Genomic DNA, 24555 nt, shown 5'->3' on the forward strand with positions numbered 1-24555 from the left:
AGATGAAAATGATGTGGGCTTCTTAAATTTTTTGCAAACCTCAGTAAAGGCATGTATCTGGGGATGGGCAAAGATTCTGCTGAATTCTTATTTTTTGCCCAAAGAGGTTACCCAGCCCTAAATTGACATGCTTTCCTTGAACTGGGAGTCAGAAATCCCTTTTCTCTTCTGTTTTTCTGCTGCAGAAATTCCCAACATTCCCATTATGTGGGCTCCAGAGAGGGGTAAGCAACATTTTCAATCCCACCCAATCATTTCCAAACTAATTCTTTGCTAGTATTTTTTTGCTTTTTTAATCATCATCAGAAACAGTTTTTAGACACATTTTTTCCATTCGTTTGATTTTCTTGTGGATTCTCATATTTTTGTTTTATAGGAAGGTCCCATGGCCTCCCCAAGTGCTAGGGTCAGTCTCATCTGCTGTTTCCATTTGTGTGCTAATCTCCTGTGGATTTTCCTGGTTCACTCTGATATAATGATGTTACCAGAGGGTGAGCATCTAGATTCTTGGGACTGTTTCACTCATTGTATCCTAAGTTATTGAAGAAGCACTGCCACCCTGCTGCCCTGTCAATCGGTTGGCAGGCTCATGTTTTGTCCTTGCCGACAGTCACATCTGATTATTCATGGGCTTTGGTCTTTCGCTGCCTTCCCTGCCTGGGGACTGCCTGGCATTTGCTACTCCTTTATTCTCTCTACCTGCTGGCTGCGTGGCATTCTCCTCCTCAAATCTTGGCCCTTTGCCTGACTGTCTGGCGTTACCTCTTGACCAGCTAATTGCTTGACGCTGACCGCCTACTGCCCTGTCCGTCTGTGGAATGGCTGGTATCGCCTCCTTACCGTCCTTTCGATCTCACCGCACATGGGCATTGCCCTTCTCCGTCCCCCTTCTCCCGCTCCGAGCGCCTGGCATCGCCTTCCTGCTGAGCGCATCTGCTGACTCTGCGGACTTACTCTTCTGCTGCTTGGCACACACGCTGTTTGGTGCTGCTTTATCGACCTGCTGAATGTCTGGCATTTTTCCCCTGCCTTTTCACCTGCTTCTGGGTTATAGTGTCCCCATGGCTGCTCTTCGAGTCTGCTTACCCACTGATACTTGCTCTCTTGCTGTCCTGTCCACCTGCTTTTATGCCTAGCTTTTCTACCATATTGTCCTGCCCACCTGCCAAGAGTTTATTTCTAAATATGCACCAGTCTGAAAAAAATAAGAAGAATTGTAAGGAGTGGGGGAAACGTGTTGTCTGACTCCTTCATGGTCTGATTCAGTTCAAGAACCAGCTAAAAACTGATCTCAGTACCAGCATCCAGCTTTTTCATGGAACTGCTCAAAACCCTTTCCCTCCTTACCAAAAAAAAAATTAAAGCTGAATCGTATTTAGTTTTTGCTTCCATCACTTCATTCGGTAGGTGTATTACTGTTCAGTAATACTGTATTCAGTGTTAAATTTGGTAGTAATTAAGTACTGAAACATCACTAATATTGCCTATGGTAGTTCTCAGAATCCATGGAAGGTAGGTAATAATAGGGGAAAAAAAATCCGTTGCTGAGATTAAGGTTTGAATGTAGAGCTATGTTCAGTAAATACAGTGAATCAAAGGAGCTAAATAAGAAATTTTACAAATCTCTGAATTTAAAACACAAGGTCGCAGCTAATCTAAAAAAGCCGTTGGATCAGTGCAGTGTTACCAAACTGCAGCGTGTCCTCGTTGCTGCTTCCTTCTCTTCCTGTACTGGGAGAATGGTCAAGTACCACTTTACAGAAACTTTTTGTCACTGCCAGGTTAAGAACCAAGGGCTTGACTACATCTGTAAGGTCCACAGCAAGGGAAGAAATCGTTGTCACAACTTAGAATAAGAAGCAGATTTCCTGCCCGTTTTCTTTTAATTCAACATACTTGACCTCTCTTCTCCTAGCTCTGTCTCAGTTTCTAGCTTCTGTCTGTGGTTTTAATAACGGTTTTGAATCCAGTACCAACTAGGAACCAGAGGGAATATTCTGTCTTAATGAACCCTGTCATAATTTCATAATAAATTCTTCCTACACTTAAAATAACTGTGTGTAATATTCTTTTAACTTCAGCTTTTAATCTCTCCAGGTAGAGTTGTACTACTGTTGCTCTCTTCAGAGATACCCTAAATAAAGTACTATTCAATATATTCATCAACGACTTGGAGGAGGGACTAGAGTGCACTGTCAGCAAGTTCGCTGATGACACCAAACTGGGAGGGGTGGCTGACACACCAGAAGGCTGTGCTGCCATCCAGAGACCTGGACAGGCTGAAGAGTTGGGCGGGGAAAAATGTAATGAAATATAACAAGGGCAAGTGCAGAGTCTTGCATCTGGGCAGGAACAACCCCAGGTTCCAGTATAAACTGGAGAACGACCTGTTAGAGAGCAGTGTAGGGGAAAGGGACGTGGGGGTCCTGGTGGACAGCAGGATGACCATGAGCCAGCACTGTGCCCTTGTGGCCAGGAAGGCCAATGTCATCCTGGGGTGTATTAGAAGGGGGGTGGTTAGTAGGTCGAGAGAGGTTCTCCTTCCCCTCTGCCCTGGTGAGACCGCATCTGGAATATTGTGTCCAGTTGTGGGCCCCTCAGTTCAAGAAGGACAGGGAACTGCTGGAGAGAGTCCAGCGCAGGGCAACAAAGATGATGAAGGGAGTGGAGCATCTCCCTTATGAGGAAAGGCTGAGGGAGCTGGGTCTCTTTAGCTTGGAGGAGACTGAGGGGTGACCTCATTCGTGTTTATAAATATGTAAAGGGTGAGTGTCACACAAGGATGGAGCCAGGCTCTTCTCGGTGACAACCAATGATAGGACAAGGGGTAATGGGTTCAAGCTGGAACACAAGAGGTTCCACTTAAATGTGAGAAGCAACTTCTTCTCAGTGAGGGTGACAGAACACTGGAACAGGCTGCCCAGGGAGGTTGTGGAGTCTTCTTCTCTGGAGACATTCAAATCCAGCCTGGATGCCTTCCTGTATAACCTCATCTGGGTGTTCCTGCTCTGGCAGGGGGATTGGACTAGATGCTCTTTTGAGGTCCCTTCCAGTCCCTAACATTCTGTGATTCTGTGAAACATGCGAAGTGCTGTCTAACCGCACAGGCAGGGAGCATCCCCTGAGTCAGCAGCCTCTTGCACCGGTGTGAGACCAGCTGTGGAACCAGAGGCAGATGCTCTGGGAGAGCACCTTGCTCCCATTCTCCTGCCACCAGTTTGCCCATGTGGAGGATGGCTCCCAGTATGGGAGGCAATGTTCCGAGTAGGAGCCAGTAGGAAACTTCTCACAGTTTTCACATGAACCTCTAGAAATCCAGTAAACTTATATTCTGCTCCAAGGAACCAGAGAACGTGAACATCCACCTTTATTCCCTTACACTCTCCCAGGCTCTCCTGTCTTCTCCTCAGCCTTTCCAACCCTCCCTTGCTCCTCCAGTCACATTGTTTTCACAACTTTACGAACTATTAAAGACAGCAGGCTGGCAGTCTCTCACTTCCCACCAGCTTCGCGCTGCCGAGGGGCCTGGTGGCAAGAACAGATCTCAGTGGAGTTCTGTTTCTCTGAGCCTTAACTCCCAGTGTTATTTTGCTGCTTCCCTGGGCTGTTGTTGTTGAAGCGACTTCAGATGCTGGAAGGGAGGAGGGATATTCACTCCAGCACAGTGGGGCTGCAAAATGTTGCTCAAAATCACTTCTTATCCCAAGAACTAAAAGTCATTTTTTCCATCTGTCATTTTAGTTATTTTAAAATAGTGCTTTACAAATTAATGTCACCTCAGAAAAATGACTAATTTTTAAATAATATGCAGATTATATAAACTTTAAACAAAACGTGTAAAAGCATCAGGAACTTGAAGGAAAATAAACACAATGCTTTCTCTTGAATGTGTGGAAAATTATACCTACCGGAGAATTGATGCAGTGCTGTCTCAGCCAGCTTTGCTGAAAATATCCAGGTAAATCAGTTTTCCATCTCTAGTGACCAGGTTATGGTACAAATATTTTTACCAGTTAAAAAAAAAATCTATTTTAAGTTGAAAGAATACATTGCAGTTTTTGTCTTATGAATCAAAATTTGGTTAAAGAAACAATGAAAAATTTGCACACAAAGCCCTGGGAATAACATCACATCTATCAAATCCCTGGAACAATGAAATACAACATCATTTTGTCATTTGTGGTGTTTTGTGTGGTTTGTTTGTTTGTTGTTTTGTTTTTGTTGTTGTTGGTTTTAATGGGTCTTTTTGTTTGGGTTTTTTATTTTGTTTTTGTTAAGGCATTCTTTAGTCTATCCTGTGCACTTTCCAACAAAACATGAGCTTCTGGAACAGTCATGAAGATTTACAAGTCTTTCCAGCTTACGGGCTTTCCCTCCCTAATTATATCTCAGTTTTATTTCCTCTTGTTAGACTCTTTTCCGTAGTATCTCTGATTTAAAAAAAAAAACCAAACCCAAAACAAAACAAAAAACCCCCCACCAAACTAAACCTTGTTACAGTTCTGATATTCATTTCCTGAACTACTGTGTCTAAATCCTGCAAATTATTTGTCAGGAGAGTGTTTTTCATATATCTTCTTCCCACTTCAATGCAGTATTTAAATTCCATTAAAATTTTTACAGTTTGCTTTCTTTATTCTGCTCTGTTTTCTGAAGTTATCATGATAGCCAGCATTGTAGCATGTAAGCAGCTCATTTCTTCAGTTGTTTCTGAAAAGAAAACTAATTCCTAACTAATACAAGTCTTTAGTTCTCAAAAAGAAAAACAAGTATATAATTATTTTGTTATGCTTGGGATTTCCAGGTGTTCCACTGCCCTCATCCACTTAATCACTACTTTCAATTTCAGTTGAAGTTTTCCATTCTTTTGAGAATAATATGCCTGACAGTGACTCATACCAACTTGAAATTCAGATTTTATTATGTCTATGTCTTGCTTCCAAATCTAATTTGAAAGAATGTTTAATTTGAGACAATAACGCTTCAGATGATAAGTGTTATGATAAAGAACATATATGCCTTAGTGAGTAAACAGCTTTTGTTGGAAAAATGCAGAGATAGATGCACAAAGCAGATGTAAGAAGCAAGACAATACTGGTTTTACATGATTACTTCTGAGCATTGCAATTGATAACCCAAGATTTTTATTTTTCTCTGAATATATTTGAGAAGGTTTAAATACTACATCATTTGAGTTCCCTTTTCTTAAGATGTGCAGGCTAGGAAAAGGTGTTTACATGGTTATAATACAGTTTTAACTGATTCCTTGTTAAGATAATATCCACGGCTTAAAGTTTGTGAATTTCCTTAGTAAATAAGCTGATATATTCTTTGAGTTTTTACATGAAAGAGGACCCAGTCATCCATCCTTCAATGCAGAATTGTTCCCCCCAGTATGTTTTTCTGTTGTTCTGCCCAGCCAGGTTTTAGATTTTGAATTTGCTGGAGCCTCTTTCCTTTCACTTGAGAGTTTCCTGAATTCAGGTGGATGTTCTGGTTCAGAAATTTTATCTGAGACTGCACCTAAACTTTTGTTTGATTAGGCCATTACTGCTCTCATAGTACATCTTAGCAACACTAAATAATCTTTTTCTGCCCTCACTGTTTACTTTCAGGAAATATGCGTATACGTTAATTAGCCTTTTTCTTTCAGTCTTTTTGCAGATAGGCTGTAGATGGACTTTGTGACATAAGCTTTATTTTTGTGTAGTGTTGCAATCATATACATCACCCAAGCAGTGGATTTTGCAGATTTCAAAGCTGAATGAAATCTATACATAGCACTATTTTTTTTGCCTGAGTTTTAAGGCTGCAGCTCCCTTTTCAAGAGTGAAGAACGATTGGGTTATTGCCACTTCTTTCTACGAGCTGACCAGTTCTTTCTTTCAAGCCAAAGAGTACTTATATATCTAGTGGTATATGGAATTGATCCATGAACCGCAAAGACTAAAAAATGTGGTCTCTCTGAAACTCTTCTACAGTTGATGCAAGTTTTACTGATTTCTGCTGTTCAGCATTGGTGGCTCCTGGGATGAGAACAGAGAAAGGCACAAAGTTCTTTTAGATGTCTCTGTCTCCCAGGGATTTTGTTTCCTGCAGCATCTTAATGAGAAGCTGCTGTTAACTGATCATCGCCCTTTGCCGGCAAGAGGGAGTCTGTGACAGCAGAGTTTTGACTTTTTAAAGCAAGATGGATTTACTAACCTAGCTGGAATTTGTGGGTTTTTCTTGAGTAATAGTTTGTCACATTGTTAAGGCGGTTTAATATTTTCCCTAGAAACATTTTGTGTCTTTGTTTCTTTTCCTTCATAGCTTTTTTAAAATGAGGATTTTTTTATTTAACTTGTTTAATCAGACACATACAGTATTATTGTGCAGCTAAACTTAGGTGCGTATGATTTCTATGTTATTCTGAATTAGTCTTTCATTATACATTATATAGAGATACTGCTGTCTGATTTTTTTGTGTGTGTCAGTTAATCTGCTTAGAGCTATGATGTTTGTAGTTGCCGTTCTCTGAATCACTACAGTTGCTCTGGTAGTGAGCTCCTTAGCATTTATTGCAAGAGTCCAGGCCTGTGTACATTTTAAGTACATAGAGGAAGAACTAACCTGTTCCCTGTGCCTATCTAAGAATATCTTCCGCCTTACCAGCTGTTAAAAGCTACTACTTTTCTCAGTGATCCACTTATACACTGCTAGGATAAAAATCAAGCTTCTGAAAAAGTCTGGACACAGAGTGAATTTTGTTAAAAAACAAAAAGATTTTTCTGCACAACCTGGTGTTCTGCATCAAGCACAGCAGAAGTGTATGTGAGGGGAGGTGCTTATATACCTGTCTTGCTATATCTATATTAATGAAAAGGTGCCTACACTGTAGGAACTTCAGGGTTTCAAACTTAAGAAGAGTTGGGCACTTAGGAAGTAAACCGACAGAATTTGTCTATACGATGGAAGGTTGTGTTAAAAACATTACTGTGGCACAGCTGAGGAGTGTCAATAAGTGACTGAACTGGTTTTAGCTGGTGCATGACAGGTACTGTAGCGTCATCTAAAACTAGAAGAAACTGGTGGTTTTGATACAGAAATGTGTGTAGAAAAGATCTTGGGAACAGTGAAATAAAGAGAAAATATTTTAATACTGGATTTTGTTATATTTTTAGCTATTATTATTAAGTATTGTAAACCATTAATTAAATAGTAAAATCAAATTCCAGAGGAAAAGGTAAACTTGGTATATTTAATATTCCTCATTCAGTGTAGATTAGGAATTCTGCTGTCTTCTATTTCAGCGCTCTGTGCTGCAGCAGTCTCAACACAGTACTTTCCATGTTCTACTTGAGAAACCTTCTCATGCTATTGTTTCCTTGAGAATCTTGGAGCAAAAAAAAAGTGATTTGTGCCAGGAGTTAGATAATCCTGTATAGGAAGTTGTTTGACAGAATGCACAGTAGGTCACTCTGGCTTTCAAAATCTGTTCAGTTGTTCAGTTCCAATGAGCGCATCATTTACATGTACTTAAATCGGTAACTGTTCAGACTCTGAATGCATGAATTGCATCACTGGCTCTCACTGAAGTACCCTTACTATGAGTTTTTGCGTTGTGGCAGAAGTACTTTAAAGCTGTTGTTATTAGACATGCTTTATCATTTACTTGAGGAGTAAAGATACTGGGTAAGAGGACCTTAAGAGAAAATAAAGTGCTTTTTGTAATTCTTGCATTGCCATGGTATATCCTCGAAAATGTATCACTCAGTAGTCTGTCCTTTGTAGTGTATTTTAGGAAGGATTTTTTTTTTCTTTTTTTTAATATTCAACATTGATTATTTGAGATCTGAAATTGTTTGGAGGTACTACTTTACCTGTGGCAGAAATTGACTGGATTTCCAGAAGTACAAATATTTCATAGGCGATATTTGTTCTTGGCAGAAGGTAGCAAATGGTAGGAAACAACAGACAATGTTCTCAAAAGAAGAGAGCTCCACATCTCAATCTCAGTAGCAAATGTTTTGGAGCTAAAGCATTGGCAAATAACTTACTTAGAGAAGTGAAATTACAAGTTAAAACTTTTGGTTCTCTCACTGCTCAAGAGATTGGGCAAGTTCTTAAGAGAAATCAGCGTATTCTTCTACCTGGTGGCCTCATTCTTTGTGTGAACTGATGAGGATCTCTAAAGAATGGGGTCTGTTATCTTCCTGTGATACTAATATCACAACTAAGCAAAAGTGCCAAGTTTGTTTCTCTTACGTAGTTCCAGACTTCATTGCTTAATATACTTTTTATTGTCCTCCGTATGTATAAAGACTACAATTTTGGCCCTAGTTTTGTATTAAATGAAGCTAACTATACCCTGACTCCCCTTTGGCATAGATATACAGTCTGGACGACAATACACATAACCAGAAGCACTATATTTTTTTCAGTGAGACAAGGCTCCCTAGTTATTATACTGTTAGTTAAAGCTCGTTACATTGTCAGTTGTATTAATTGTATAATTCATATTGATACTCTTATTGATACTCATTTTTCTAATTTCTGCTGTATGATTCTGTGATTTGCAGAGAACAAAACTTTTCCTTCTCAGGTTTTGTCCTGTTTCTTCAACTTTTAAAGGATTTTGCAATAGTTGTGGTGGATTGTGTAGATGTTTACGTTTTATATTAAATACAAAGCAGTTCGAAGTAACTGAGGGGAAACTTAAAATAATAATGATTAATAGATAAAATTTCAAAAGTGTTTTTGTAATAGCAGAGTGGTGTTGCTGCCTTTACCAGCGAGTCTTCAGCTGTACTACTGTTATTGAACAGCAAGGGATTCATTCGTTCTTATGTAGAGGTGAAGTGGGAAGCGCAGCAGTTTGCATGTGAAAAGGGGCTGAAAAACGAAGTGTTGGGCGCCTGACCCTTCTCTGTAGGCAAGTGTGGTGGCTTGTTTCCAGCTGTTGTTTTAACATGCTAATCCTCCTAACCTCTCCCCCTTTGCAAGTTCTCTGCCTTTTGACACTGGCGTAGTGCACACCATTGCACAGCTGTGACGTACCGTATCTGGTGGGCTGTGTACATCTTCACAGAGCCCAAATGCATTCCTCATAGTGCAGAAAGCATTTAGTGAGCATTTGCTTTGTTTGGGTGGCTGTTTCTAAAAATGATTGTTCTGTTGGTTTTATGACAATGTATGGGGGTGGGCAGTATCATAAAATCAAGACCAATTTGTATGGCATAAATATTTTTTGCCCATTTACCATCTTAAATCTTCGCAATCATGGTTAAAAATTATTTTTATATTATTATCAGCACTTCATATATATTAGAAGTGATATTTAGAAGACGCACGTGGTTTGGTTGCCCAGATACACCAATTTCACTAACATTTCTGTTACACAAATGAAGTAGGCAGATCAATGATCTGTGAGGTTTTTGTAAATCAAATGAACCAGGTTTAAATCAAAATTTACATAGATACAAACCTACTGAGGTGCGGGAACAAGTTACGAATTCCACAATGTTGCTTTTTGTAATGCATTCATTGCATTTTCAGCTTCTTTCTTGTGTATAAAAATGGAGAAAATCTTCCCCAAAGTGTTTTGCAAGCTGCAAGCAGAAATGAAACTGAGTGATGTGAAGTAAATCTTTTGATTAGTTTGATTTCAGTTGAATAAAACAAGGTGTTGTAAGTAAAATTACAAGAAATACTAAAATATTTATTAACTAATGTACATTTAGGTGATTATTTACAAAATTAACTATCATTGGAGTCTAACTATTAAAAATGAAATATATGCGTGACTTGGTCATGCATTGAGTTATTGAGTATTATCAGAGGTACTTCTACCAGCCAGTTGCTTTTTATGATCATATACACAGTGATATTGTACTGTTAGAATCATTTGCTGATACCAGTTTATAAAATAAGAGGGACATTGAATTAGGTCCTTGCCTCTGAGTCTCGTGCTATAGGCATTAAGATACAATAAATGATACAATGGTTCCCAGTGAAGAGAGTGAGGGAATTTGGAGAGGGTGAGTTGCAGGCAGAGAGATAATCATGGATGTGGGGAGAAACAGAGAAAGCAGAGTCTGTATTCAGTCTAATCTAACAACACTTATTGGTGTGGCACTTCTCTTCCTTACCCAGATAAATTCTCTAGGGTCGTTCTGTGAAGTTTGGGATCTTGGTGGCAGCAGAGTCACTGCAAATATGCAGAGAGTGCAAGCAAACTTCAGATCAGCATTCTTGGGCTGCAGAATTATTGTCAGTGAAAACGCGTTATCGATGCATGCACTTTGTAGAGTTCATTTTTAGCTGGCTGCATTAATCAGGGTTTCATCCACCTTTGGCTGTTTGTAGATTTGAGTTAAGAAAAGAAGAGGAAAAAGAACATGTAATCACGTCAGTTATTGGAGGAATATGAACCAAGCTCACCATTGGTGGGAGGGAAAGGTGATAAGAGTAAGCCACGCTAATACATTTAGACGTGTTTTGTATTATTTTATGTAAAGTAATGCTGTACAAGCCTGGGAGAGGTCTCAGTATGTGGCTAAATGTGTCTGACACACCTAGCAGCATTTAACATCAAAAAGACCCAACAGGAACATCAAAATGGAGACTGACCAGACTCAGGCTGAGTTTCTTACTGTACAGGAAAATCGACAAAAGCCTGGGTGGTCGCTTCGTGGGGAGGATCAAACATGTACATCAGACGCAGGACTGGCCTGTTGTCTGCCTAGCCACCACCAGGCCCTCCTGTGAGCCCAAACATAGCGATTGGTGGGACTATAAAACAGTTGGTGGGTTTTTACAGGCCCACATCATTAGCACTCACGGATAGCTTATTGTTGAGGAAACAATGACTGTCAGGCTGTTACTTTCAAGGTACATATGGCCAGGTTCATTGGTATGGGTGTGAATCTGTCAAAAGCTCCAGAATGACAGCAAACACCTACTTCTGGGATCCACCCTGTCCAGAAGCAGCTATTCATTGCTCTCTGGATGCAGGCCACTCTTGACAAAGGATCTGTGCCAACTATTAATAATTTGATACCGAGAAGTCAGTGATAATCCTAATTGCATACATGTGAAAGGACAGCCACTGCATGGTGTATCTCTGGCTGCAGCACCGCAGTGATGTGTTTGGGCCACTATATTGTCAGAAAGTTATTAACTTTGATGACAAGTTGAGAGACTTTTACAAACCTGCTTGACTTTTGTTGCTTTGCAGCAATAGCGTATGTGATCAGTTTTATCCATTTGTCAAATTAACTGAGCAATTAGCCAAAAAAATTTTATTTTGGAGAACATCAGAGAGCATGGTTCCTGTCAAGCTTTCCATCCATAAAAAAGACACAGAATATCATCACACAGGTTATTGGGGACAGGGAATAAGAAAAATTCAAGGAAAGACAGCATGATGGTAAGAGCAAGTGACTCAAAACTGATCCTTATCCAAAAACTTTTCAGTGTATTGAAAGAAACCAACTGCTGCAATCGTACTTCTTATTGTACTAAGAGAAGAAATAGAAAAGTGATTTTTTAGGCAAGAATATCTAATCAGTCTAGCTCCATGTAAGCGCTGTTTTCTCCCCTGCAAAATATGAGTAGGGAAGTAGAAAATAAGCTGAAATAGCTGACTTGTGAATACAGGTTACAGGCAGACGTGTTACCTCCAGCTGAGGTTTACTGAATAACCTTGAAGAAGGTATCTCATTTCTAAGCCAAGAGATGCAATTTTTTCTTCCTAAAATATACATTTTTTAAACAACTGGTTGAAAGACATGACTGACATTGTTGTTGCACGTTTGGCTGATCTGTCTCCGTGGTTCTTTGTCCAGTCTTCCGAGGTTTGACTGTGGTCTGTGAGTTCTGTTGCAGAGGATATGTAGGTATTTCTTTGCTTAGGCCCTTCCAAGACTTCTGCTTTCAATGGAAAGCTCAACTAGGTAATAAAATGTTATCTATGTTAATTATGTAGTCTGTTAAATATAAATTATCTGCACATTTGTCCATTAATTTGCATAAATAGCTTTATAATATGCTATGCAGTGTGATAGATTTGAACTTTTTCAACAGAAATAATATTTTCAACACAGGCAGTCTGTTATGACTTTTCAGTCTCATATTTGCATTTTAGTTGAAGAGATAAAACTATATTGCCATCCCAAAACTACTGAAGAGTATATGAAATGTCTCAGAACATTACTTACTATTAAGAGGTCAAACTTTGCTATGTTTAATACCCGAAAGACAAAGATAAAGAATTTCTGAACATTTTAAGAAGAGTAGTCCTAGGTCTTGTAATTAAATCAGTCTGCAGTGGATAAATCCTCCAGAATCTGCCAGGGAGGGTTTCCACAGGTTAGAAACTGAGCTAACTTAGTTTCTATGGAGGCAAAGGAAGGCAGTGAAGCAGCAGAGAACTCTCTGAACCCAGTTGGCAGCAGGCCATCTGTTAAGCAACCACAGCTACGTCAAAGACATCTAAAAATACATCAGTTGGTTTGGGAATGTAATGCCCTAACTCCAATAAAAAGGCACTTCAAAACCAATCAAAAATGTGTTTTAAAATAAATTGTGTTTGTTCATATAGCAACGAAATATAAGAAGAACTGCTCTTAAAGGCATTATTAGTGAGTCCCGAATAGGTCCGTGAAATAATTATTTGTTAGCCTCTACTTCTCCTCTCTAGAGTAGAAATTACTGTTTTATTTCAGTCCTGTTTTCTTGTTCCCCTACAGCCTGACACGTCTGTCATGTCATGTCTTCCTTTTTGCTCCTCCTGCGGTTCTCCCTCATGTACTGTCCATCCAAGCCACCTCGTGCAGTCTGATTTCCATCCTGCTGACTCCATTCACTTGCCCTCGCTCTGCTCTCATCCCTCCCTTCTGACAGTCCTGCTGCTGGAACTTCTCTCTGCAGTTCTTCCCTTCTGCTTAGGCTTCCTTCTTCCCGCCTCCCGTCTAAACTGCAGACCTCTCATTTCTTTGCAATCTCCAAACTGGCCTTTCTGCATTTCAATCTCTCTCCTGAACTCTTGCTTTTACCTTCACGTGTTTCCACTGCTGTAGAGCCCCCCTCTTCCACCTCCATCTCGCATTTGTCTGTCTTCTCGGTGCTACCACCTTATATGGGAGAGACTGGGGACGCTTGCTGTCATTTTAGTATTTTATGCAAATTGCAGTATTGTCCAGCTACTTTTTATATAGTCATCAGCCTCAGGTTTGAGAAATCAGTGTATAGATTTAGTCCTGATGAAGGCATCAGTGTGACAGCTCTGGATGAAATCTCTGTCATTTTTCCTACTTCTGCCCACAGAGTAGAGTCGTCGTCACTGTTGCAGGAGAGCCAGGGGCAGCAGCCTTGATTTGTGAATCATTTTGTGCCGACACTGTGGCCCCCTGCAGCAGGCAAAAGTTGCCTGATGGTGAGACTACCAAGAAAAAGTTACCTATGAAACAAAGTTTAACAATCTTAATTTAGCCTTGCTAGAGCACCGGTAACATATGAAGTTGCCAAGTCACTCATTCTTTCACAGTTTGCATGCGGGTAGATGTTAGTAGCAGTTAACTCCTGAGCTGGACACAGGTGAAAATCTAGTTTTGCCATCTCATTCCCACCCTTCCTTCAGACCTGGAAGAATTCTTCACAAATCCAGCCACTAGCGCTTTGGTACATTGTTCGGTGAAACCAAGAGTTGTTACAGATAGACACAACATATCTGTAAATCACTGCAGTACTGCTATTTTCATTCATATATGTATAGCTAATTAAGAGTGTGCTTCCCAGTGTGATGGTGATTTCAGTTCCTGTATACTGTACATTTTAAGTTGTGTTATTTGAGGACATCCCAAGGGTGGACTTTCCAGTGGCTGATTTCAAGAGCAGATGTCACTGTAAAAGTTGTTTACTTAGCAGCAGCCTTTTTTGGTTACATCCATCCAGTCAGCCTGCAAATATGAAAACAGGAAGCATTCCCCTGTTTGGAGAAGTCTGCCTGCAGTAATAAATATAAGCATATATATTTTGAAACAAGTATTTTTAGAAACTTCTATTGAGGGCTGTGCTGCTGTTTGGACTTTCTGCCCTTTCAGATTTTGTTGCTTAGTCTATACATTTTTAATAATCACATTGCCTGCTAGCAGTGACATTTTGTGAAGGTCATTTTTCTTGTGAAGTTGGAGAATGGACTTGAATTTCATTGAAGCACTCCCTGAGCTGCAGGATCGTTGTTTATGGAACTCTTTTGCATCTTGTACTACCTTTGAAGCCTGTTTAGAATATTAACTAATGATATCTTCAAAGTGTCACTGTGCTCAAGGGCAAAAAGAAATCTCAAAATGCATTTTATATTTAAAACCAGTTTTAATAGCTTTGAAGCAAGGTATTAGCTGAAATAAAAGGTATAGATACAGACTTACTATGTATGTACACACATAGAGAATTCCATGTTTCACCAACTTGTTTGTTGTCAGCAGCATCTCTTCAGTGTTGCAATGCTTTATTCTTCTATACTATAAAAATCATCAGATCTATGGATAGTCTTAAGAATTTTTTCATGTGATTGATAATGTAATACCTCAGCTGGTATCTTTAGGCAATGGCCCTCTGTGGAGAGGTTTTAGTTTTGTCTACATCATTGCTAGCCTGCTTCTTTTCATTTCCTCTGTGTAGAAGGACAGACCCTGGGTTGTATTTATATCCCTTTTCTGTTTCTGAGTAGAGGATGGCAGATACTAAAACCAACATGCTATGCTTCAAATAAAAGAGACTGTGGTGTTAGCTACTGACTTATAATTGCTTGTTTTTCTATACACCAACATTCCTGCTTCCCACAACTGAGCACATACGAGTTTGCTCATTAATAGAAGATCTAAAGGTTTACTCGGTAGCTGTGTCTGATGTCTTCCGATACTGACATATTCCTTTAAAACATGTTAAGTGTTAGTGACAATGTTTGAAGATATGGCCACTCGAATATCTGTACTGTTCAAGGATATTTTTTCAGTTTTATTTATTGCTTTCTGTAAGTTTTAGCTCTATAGCTAATATAGGAGTCCTGGATCCTTCTCATAGGGATGCCATTGGGTTAATTCTGTTGTTCTCCTTCTCTGTTACTTTGCTTCTCTATTTGTAAACTAGGAACTTACAGAAGTACAAGGATTTGATTTACAATCTAATCTTTCCCACAAAATAATTTGACTGGTTTTCTTCCATTTTATTCTTTTGCTGTATCAAACTGCCAAGGAAATTTAGCTTATTCAGAGTGTCCTTATATTTAAGATACGCTTTTCTATTTCTGTTTTGATAGCTGTATCATCAAAGCGTTGTAGTTTGGCTGGATGGTTTACAATGGATTTCACAGTTTTATAAGCATTGCTAACATTTTAGTTGTTCCACATAACTTAGAATCTTGTTTCAGAACATGAAATGAGACGATCCACTGTAGAGCAGCTACTGTGAGGGAAATGGAGGGAGGGTAGGGCTGTAACCTGCATTTGAGGTGTCACGTCCTCACTAAAGTTAGAGGCTGGGAGACTGGACAGATTGTGCATTTGCAAAAATTTGTGTTAGGAAGGACGGAAGGTTGTGCACATCCCAGAAGAATAATTTTCCATTTGATTCGCTGTGCAGGAAAAGGGCAAAAAAGACAAGAATTTTCAGACTCTGCTTCCTGGGTTCTCAGTGCCCACTGCGTATGGACCGCTTGTGAATAAAAGCCACCAGGCTGTATGGAACTGCTGGTTTGCTAACGTGATCAGAGGGGAAGGCGTCAGGCTCTGGCCATTAGCATTACCATTTTACTCTTTTCCTGCCTGCTTGCTACATGGGCTTCCCTTTGCAAATTTTTTTTTTCTGTCTTCTGTGCAGACAGATTCACTCTTCTCATGCCTGGGAAAATCTGAATGGGAAAATGCACATGAGATTGATAAGGAAGAGAAGGCAGATACATTTGGTCTTTTCTTTGTTTATTCCCAAACATTCTTTCATTTCTTTTGGAGGGAGTTGTTATTTATGTGGCGCTGGTTAACACTTCCTATATATATAGGATCCTGACTTTTAACATTTTCTGTAGGAGCTTTTACAGTACAGCTGACAGTGCTTCTTCCCAACCCCTTTCTTTCCCTGTTTTACACAACCAAGAGAAAATTCTTTAACGTATTTGAGTGTTGAGAATATAGCAAGGACGTCTCTTGACAGAAACCAAAAAAGGACACACCCACATTTTAGCTGGTTCCATGTTTTTCTTTTCCTTGTACTTCTTCACTCACTTTGCTATTTAATCTTTGATTACAGGCCACTAAAGAAGTAATAGAGCGAGAAGCCCCAGGGATGGCCCTGGCAATGCTGATGGGATCGCTTAATGTTACTCCTCTGGGCATGCTCTCTAGGTAAGACTATTTCCTGCAATACATGAAGTGAACTATTTCCTTAGAAATACACATTGTCAGGAAATTACTATAGACAAATAACCGAAAATTACCATTATTATCAAGACTGGAAGTCTTAACTTCAGAGAAGTGGCCAAATTCCAGGAGGGGTAATTGCATTCTCTCATTTAATTCCCTTTGTTGTCTGCTTTAGACGCTGTATCCTCCTGTATTTTCTATGCCAGGTTATTTGTAATATTGATGCATGCTGTTAAACAACTGTCTTTTCATCCTAGAGCTGTGATGTTTTGGTGGTGAGTGAAGAATTCTTCTATATGTTGTTCACCAAGTACTAAAATGCTTTCTTTAGCAAAAAGAAACCCTTGATAAATATAAGTGTATTGTTTTGATATTGCTTTTATTCCAATATCAGCAAAAGCTTTCTGAATAAGTTAAATGGTATTTTATCCCCTACTTTCAGATATAGTACTTCAACTCCTGGAGTTCGGTATTTCCTACTAAATAATTAGTAACCGTTTCTCTGCCTGTTGGTGTTTCTTTATCAGTGACATCACTTGTTATCCTGTATTCTTTCTGGAGTTCATTTTTATTTTATTCTTTCAGTTTACCTCATTTTACCTATGATAGACTTAGTAATATCAATGCCTTTCATAAGTTAGTTTGTGCTTGCACGTTATTTCAAGATAACTAAGAAACGATGACTGTTACAGGTTATTCGATTCCTCATTGTATAATGAGGGTATAACAAGAAAATAATTACATAAGAAATAAAGAAAGAACTTTCAAATCTGCAACTTCATATTCAGATACTTGGATTTTTAAAGGACATTTAAATGAGAGGTTTAGTGATTCAACAACTTATTCTAAAATTTTTCATATCACATCTGAAAGGGCAATATTACAAAGGTAGCACCCTCAGATTCTGTTCAGATTAACAAGTATTTTCATTTTTTTATCTGATATAATTTTTTATATCATAGTTTGTGTTTATCTGAAGGGAGAGGATAACAGAATACTACCACTAGGAGAGGAAAGGTTAATTTAGGTGTTCTGTTTCAGATGAAGAAGATAGCCATATAGATGACACTACCAAGTTTGATTTAGGATGTGGTGTGATCAGGATGGCTGAAGGGATGTTGTAATGGCAATGCTAGATTAGAAGCTGACTCTGCTGTACACATAGCAAGAAAATGTCCCTTAAACTACAGCCACTTTCACTAGCAATTGATGACAATGATGGGAGATAACATTACAAAAACATTACAAAAAACATTACTGCATGCAATCATATTAGATGTTAAAAGATTTCTCAGTGAAAACCTTGACTTCGGGCTTAAAAGTACTCAGCATGCAAAAGTCCATTATTTTTATAATACTGTTCAGATCATAAAGTTAAGTGTGCAAAAGTTATGAAATCACAACCTTACGGTTTCTTGTGCAATCTCATTTCTGCATGATTATGCGTATGTCTTATGATTACAACCTCCTGTAGAATTCCTCTGCGAGTGCTTCAGATGGAGGAAGGAAATTTACTTTTGTTTTGGTTGTCTTATTGTGTAATGCTGTATCGGCTTTGATGCTCTTTATTCAGAATCTTCTTTGGATGCAGACTCACTTCCACTAGGATTTTTCTTACATCATTTGTTATTCGAAGACAATAGAAAATTCTGCAAATTGAGGTAGTGTTGTAATCCCCCCTCAAAATGAGAACTAAGGCTCAAATTAAGAGAGGTTGAAAACATATACTAATTTTAGGTACACAGTTTGAGAAACGTAGAACCTAATTTTTCAAAATATTTAACATTAAATGTCACTTGTCCTAAGCCTACCTCTCATTGGCTTTATTTTGAAACGAAGTTCTGATTGATAATCTTGCGTGTGATTTCTTTGACTTTTCAAAAAAACAAAAGCAGGAGATCCGTTATGCAACATTAAGCTGACACTTCTGTAGATCACCTGCAGGTTTGGAAATGTTAGGTCAATCGTGTTGAATTTTATCACCTGAACTTTTAAAAACTGTTATAGGTTATAGGCTGTCTTCCTGACCGTGGGCCAGTGTTAGGAAGTGGTGAGTTACTTTGCAGGCTGGACTCACAGATACTTCATGGCAAATGATGGAGAGTGAGACTCTCATAGTTCGGATTCAGTCCCGAGGTCCAGCCGGGAGTATCTTAAAGCGTCATAGACCTTTTTATATGTTTCCTGAAAGTGTTTCCTTTTCTTCTCTGTGACCTTCCAAAACTGTCCTTGTCCCAGAATTATCTCTTCCTTTCACCCGATTCCTTACCTGTCAAGTACCCATGCCATGCCAGTCTTTACTGAGGCTTTTTGAAGCACTGTCTGTCTCCTTGCCCATTTATTCTGCTTTTACCAGCCTGATTTCTTCCCAGCGAGATCATATTTCTTTCCTACAGAGATCATGTTCTCCATTCCTACTTCTGCATCAGACCTGCATTTCTTTCCTCCCACATCCATTTTTTAATTTCCTTCCACTCCGTTGCTTCTGTTTGTATTTTTTCTCAGACTTCTTTGTTTTTTCTTAAAATTTCTGTACCTTGTATCACAAGGCTGAGGATAACATGAGATCCACAGCATCTGGAATATCATTAGTTTAACTCTCAAATTACCCACAATGCATTCATGTTTTATGTGCTTTTCTGTTGTCAGTGCAAACAATATTTTTTGCAAGCCATGCAGTTCTTGGGTAGTTTTACACACTTTTGCATGCTCTCTTGAGAAATTTTTGGCAGCTCCATTTCTGTCTTGAGCCACTAGATATGATTATTGGCAGCCAAAACTTGTAGCTTTTGAGAGAATGGCTACTGGTTAGTCCTTTTTTATTATTGGTTGGTTGTGGTGGTTATTTAGCTTATAATGTTCTAAATGATTTAACAGAATAAAGGAGCTATCTGCCAAGTAGAATTCCTCCTCATTTTAATTCCTCTGTGGGTAATTCCTATTTCTTTTATTTTGAATCTGTCATAAACTGTATCTCACATACGGGATTTGCCCGATTGAGTTTGTACTCTGTAAGTTTGACTACTGCAACAAGAGTAAATGAGCACATTTCTTTAGCTCAGGCTCTTCATCTTTGTACTGCAGTAGAGCATTCCTCAGCTACCTGGAATTCTTTCTTAACTGAGGGTGCATAGTGTGCAAGAAGTGAATATGGGAGAATAGAGGCCAGGAGTCCGGCAACGTGCAAGCTGCCAGTTGAAAACAAGACTTCTCTTCAGGCTAGCTTGAGTGTGGTATCAGAAGTTCATTTTGTGGCACAAAAGCAGGCTCTGTGCTATTTAATTGTGAGCTATCACTGGAATATTTGCTACCCTGCTAGAAAATGCCATGCTACCGATAAATGATATTAATCACTGAGAATTATTTCTATAAGAAGAAATCCAGGGAAGTTGGCTACCCCACAAACCATGTCCTTTGGCTCAAAATTTTTGGTAATGACCTATCAAGAAATTATTTTCTTTTCTGTCTTCACTTATGGCTCATGCTTTTGTTTGACAAAGAGATTGTTACACAGTTTCTCTGAACTGTAGCCTCGTTATTTTGTGGTTTGGTTTCATCCTTTTAATTTTTTTCTTATCCCTATATCCCAGCCCTGGGGTTTTCACCACTGATTTCATAAACAGTGCAGAAAAGCAGGAGGCACTCTTTACAGCCTCAAGATAAAATCCAGTAATTTTAATTTTTTTCTCTTGAAAAATATTTAGCTGAAAGGAGGAAGAGACAAACTCATTCAGCACTTGGGTGTCTAATTTCAGCCCTGCATCGAGACCAAAGGAATTCCCTAAAGACAAAAAATAAAATCTTCCATCTTTGATAGGTGGCTTCATCTTTTTTTGAGGAGGAGGAAGGAAAGACTGTTAGGAAGAATTAGATATGGGTTGCATAAGTGCAATTTTACTTGAGAGCTACTTCCCTCTGTGCTTTTCTTACGTTGCATGTTTAAAAATTAAAAAAAATAAATAAAAACAAACAAAAAAAAAACCCCACAACATTTATTTCCCTTGCCAGGTAAAAGTACTAAGATTACTTAGTATTTTTACCTGGCAAGAGAAATAGTGTTTGACATAATCAATTACGTTATAAAGGAACCCTGTGTATGAGCAAATAGGGACTATATCAAAGGATGTATTGGATGCAAGTAAATAATAGAATTAAGGGAGCTACACAGACATAAAAAAGATGGAAATCTAGCCAGTGTTTATACTGTCAATTAAATGTTAGACTGTCAGCCTTGTTTGATGCTTTTTCAGCTAAGCTTCTCCTGAGCTGTTTCATAAGAACACGATCAACAAACATTTTTAGATGTTGGAAATTGAGTTTACAAATTCTGATAAATAATAGAATTTATCGTAAATGTTCTGTTCTTGTTTCTACATTGGAGGAAGTTGCATGCAAGAATTTCACTCTGGGTTTCTTTCTTTTCAGACCTGTGTGTGGAATCAGAGGGAAAACTCTCATAATTAATCTGCCAGGTAGCAAGAAAGGGTCACAGGTAAGAAGTATTCTTACTGATCTGCTACTGAGGACCCATGATGAGTCCCTCCCATTGTTCTGAGTGGTGGCAAGTACCCACTACAACCAATTTTACAAAAATAAATTGATCTGCGTGTTCATATAACTGAACGCACCATCGCTCTCGGTCAGGAACAATACAATTCCAGTCTGGGGGAAGGTGCTGTGTGACCAGGACAGCACTGCGTGTCGTGCAGGACAGCACTGACTGTGGCAGGCTGTGGTCTCTTCCTCCTTCTTCTCTTGTCAGCCGGTACCTGATCCTTGTGTTGTCTACAGCTTCCCAGAAAGCGTTCTTTTTCACACAGAATTAAGAAGAGGGCCTAGTATGTGGTAGAACATGCAGGAGTATGAAGAATATTCCTAATTTTTGTCAGCAAGAGAGGAAAAAAAGGAACATAATTTTTAAGAGTTTGAGGAATTTAAAATCCTTTGGATATGGGTAACAGACTTTATACGCCTTATATGGTTTGTTTTCTTCCTGCGTTTTGCTCAGTTTGCACAGGGAAGTTAGGCTTTATGTTTTTATTCGTGCTTACTTTCTGACCATAGAGCTGAAAGAAACGTAATTAAATGTCATGAGGAATTTTTTTGTTTGTTAGTAAGGCTAGATCTTTCCAGTACTTTTTCTTACTGTGTAGTTGACTAATAGATCCAGAAAAACCGCCTTCTCCACACAAATACTGCTAAGCTGAATATTGGGCTGTACAACCTGATACAAAACTGCTGAGGTAGCTCCCCCATCAGTCACGAGAACATATTTCTCCAGGGCTCAGACTATGTCAGTGGCCTTGTTAAAAATGTCTTTACCTATGGCCTCTAGCAAATGCGTACCTGGTAGTTTATCAACATCTTCTGAACCAGTAGGAACCAGTCACCAAGGAGACAGTACTAATGTGTTTGGCAGCACAGCCCTGAAGTCACTCTTGCTCGAAAGACTTATGTCTGGAGATAAATAAAAAATGTTTATGTGGGCTGTCATCTGGAAGTTGAAGGGAAAATGTTTTGAATACTATTATCTCAAGCAGCCATTACAGGTTTTCAGATCCATAGTCTACGTGTTTCTGTTCGAGGACTCAGTAAGCCTTTCTATGATTCTAGCATTCCTTAGAGCCTTTTTAGGAAATCTGATGAGACTCTGTAATTGAAAAGAAATTAAAAAGCCTTCAAAACATGCAACAAGCATTGGAGGATGGTGGAGCAGGAGAATACCTACTGGGAAGTCATCTCGATGTAACATAGCAGAGGGCCCACATCTTAGAGAACTGGTGCACCAGTAAGGAGATTTGTTCAGAAGTCTATAGTTCTTTTGTTGAATTATGAAAGAGGTGAAATAGCCTACAATCTCTAATGGTTTTTGTTGTGTTCGGTAGCACGCGTAACATGCTAGGTACAGGAAAAATTGTCATTTTCTGCCCTGAGGCACTCAGGCTGTGAAGATAGATAAATTGTAGAAAGAGGATGAGGAAATGAAAAAACGTTAATAAGTATTTTAACAATAGTTCAAAATAAAGTAGGTAATAGAAAAGGTAATTCTGCTGGAAAAGAAAAAAATGTCATGTGATTTCATTATACAAGAACACTTTTCATAAACTGATGATTTTTTTGTTCCCGTCATCATGATACTCTATTCTGTCACAATTTATTTTATTATGAAACATCTTTGAAGTACCAGATTTCAGCAAAGGTTTTTAAGACGGATGGTAGAGAACATTGTTTCATAACAGGCTGGATCTCAAGAACCAGCTAGGATGGGTTGTTACCAAGAACTTATTTCTCTCTTTTATTACTTGCTAATTTCTTTCCGATCATATAAATACAATCATGTAAGAAGCTTATATAAAGCTATGAAGTTGCAGCAGTATACGTATTTCATTAATAAAATATTAAAATGTTCATAGAAAATGGCAGCAGTGTAAATGCTCCATCTCAAAAATGGCCACAATGCAAAACATTTTTTCTCCAGAGAGGGTTTGTGTGGCATGTACCACTGTATCAAGATCCATAGAATACTTCCATTTTTGTATTGTTCTGGTCTGTTTTCTTTTAGCCTTGACAAATGTATTTAATGTTATGAAAGAGGGCAAAGTGTGAAATTACCAGATGCTCATTGAAATCATTGGGTCTATGGCAATTTTCATAATTGTATTAACAATTGCTTAAAACAATGAGTTTTACAAACAGCATGAGCTTTTAGAGTACGTACTGGGAACCTGTTCATCAACAGTCCAGCCAACAAGGCTTTACTTCAGTGCTAGGAGTGGGGAACATGCTTCCCTAATGAGTTAATAGTTGATGTACTCTTCCATTATTATTGGCCAGTCCACAGATTGTTGTCCTTGTTTACTACTTACCTGAGGTCTGCTTTTTTACTGAAGTAATGATGGTTGTATGCTTCAGTATTTTAAACCGTTTTTGAAATAATACTGTGGAGTCACAATAGCTCTGAGGTTTGCAGTTACATTAGAAGTTATTCTTTATTAATGTTTACAAATATATTTTAATATATATTCATTGCATACAGCATCATCCAGTTTACTGCAGTTCTTCAGAGTGCCAAATTGAATGTTTAGACAATTTATAAATCTATGAATTAGTCTGATTTTTCATTGGTCTTAAAGGAGCAACTGAAAAGTGGGTTCTTATTTAGAATCTTTGAGGAAATACAGTGTTTGCGATTCACATTTTTGACTTACAAAGTGGCTTATATAAACTCTAGCAATTTATGATTAATGGTTTGCTCTTTGTTTACATAGTCATTTTCAATTGTTGAAAATATTGTTACAGTATCAATGTATAAAATGTTTATCATTATTTATTTTCTGGATACTGTAAAATATTGAAATACATTTAAAAAATATTCCTTAGGCTTGAAACAAAACTGAAAATTAAGTGCAACAAAAGGAGTAATGTCAGTTTTCTCTGTCAAGTTGTATGTTCCGTGACTGCACCGCCATGGCAATTCATTCTTGTGATCCTGCCATCATTTTCCAATAATTCAATATTTATGTGCAGTCTGCTCAAATGACATGAAGACTCTTTACTGAGGTGCCTGGGAGGAGGATGAGAGACAATAGTCATAAAGGTAGCTTACAGCTGGATACAGGAAATGGGAAAAAAAAAAAAATCACTTTGAGGGTGATTAGGCATTAGAACAGGCTGTCAAGAAGGGCTGTGGAGTCTCTGTTCTTGTTTTTTTTCACGACTTTACTGAACAAAGCCCTGAGCAACCTGTCTGCATTTCATATTGACCCTCATCAGAGCAGGAGCCTGCATTGTGTGATGTCCTGAGGTTCCTCTTTGATTTGATGAAATAATTGCATATTTTAGCAGCAGAGGTAGCTATATTTGTGTATGCCCATTATGGAACAAAAACAGTTATATGATGCCTGCATTTTTGCTTTCTCCGGCCATATACAATATACTTTCTAATTGTTTTTAAGATCATAGAGCAAGGAGAGGTTTGAAAAATAGATTATTTATGAACAATTTTTTTCTATGTTACATAAAATTATAATGACATCAGTATAGTTTGTCATTCTTCCAGTATATAGGATGTCCATGAATAAAAAAGGATATACTTCTATAAAAGTATAGTTATGGAAACTCTTATGAATCGTTCTCTAATTGTGAAGGAACATAA

At 38.5% G+C, this 24555-nt stretch overlaps 1 protein-coding gene across 2 annotated transcripts in view; it reads left to right on the forward strand.

Moving 5' to 3' along the window:
• Positions 1-24555, forward strand: part of GPHN (gephyrin) — a 294994-nt gene that overhangs the window by 159881 nt on the left and 110558 nt on the right. For both annotated transcript variants that reach the window (XM_065635424.1, XM_065635425.1), the window contains exons 5-6: positions 16288-16382; positions 20826-20892. In XM_065635424.1, coding sequence (XP_065491496.1) covers positions 16288-16382; positions 20826-20892 — 162 coding nt within the window. The remainder of the gene's footprint in view (positions 1-16287; positions 16383-20825; positions 20893-24555) is intronic.

Source organism: Caloenas nicobarica, chromosome 5, assembly GCF_036013445.1.
Source record: "Caloenas nicobarica isolate bCalNic1 chromosome 5, bCalNic1.hap1, whole genome shotgun sequence".
Classification (NCBI taxonomy): domain Eukaryota; kingdom Metazoa; phylum Chordata; class Aves; order Columbiformes; family Columbidae; genus Caloenas; species Caloenas nicobarica.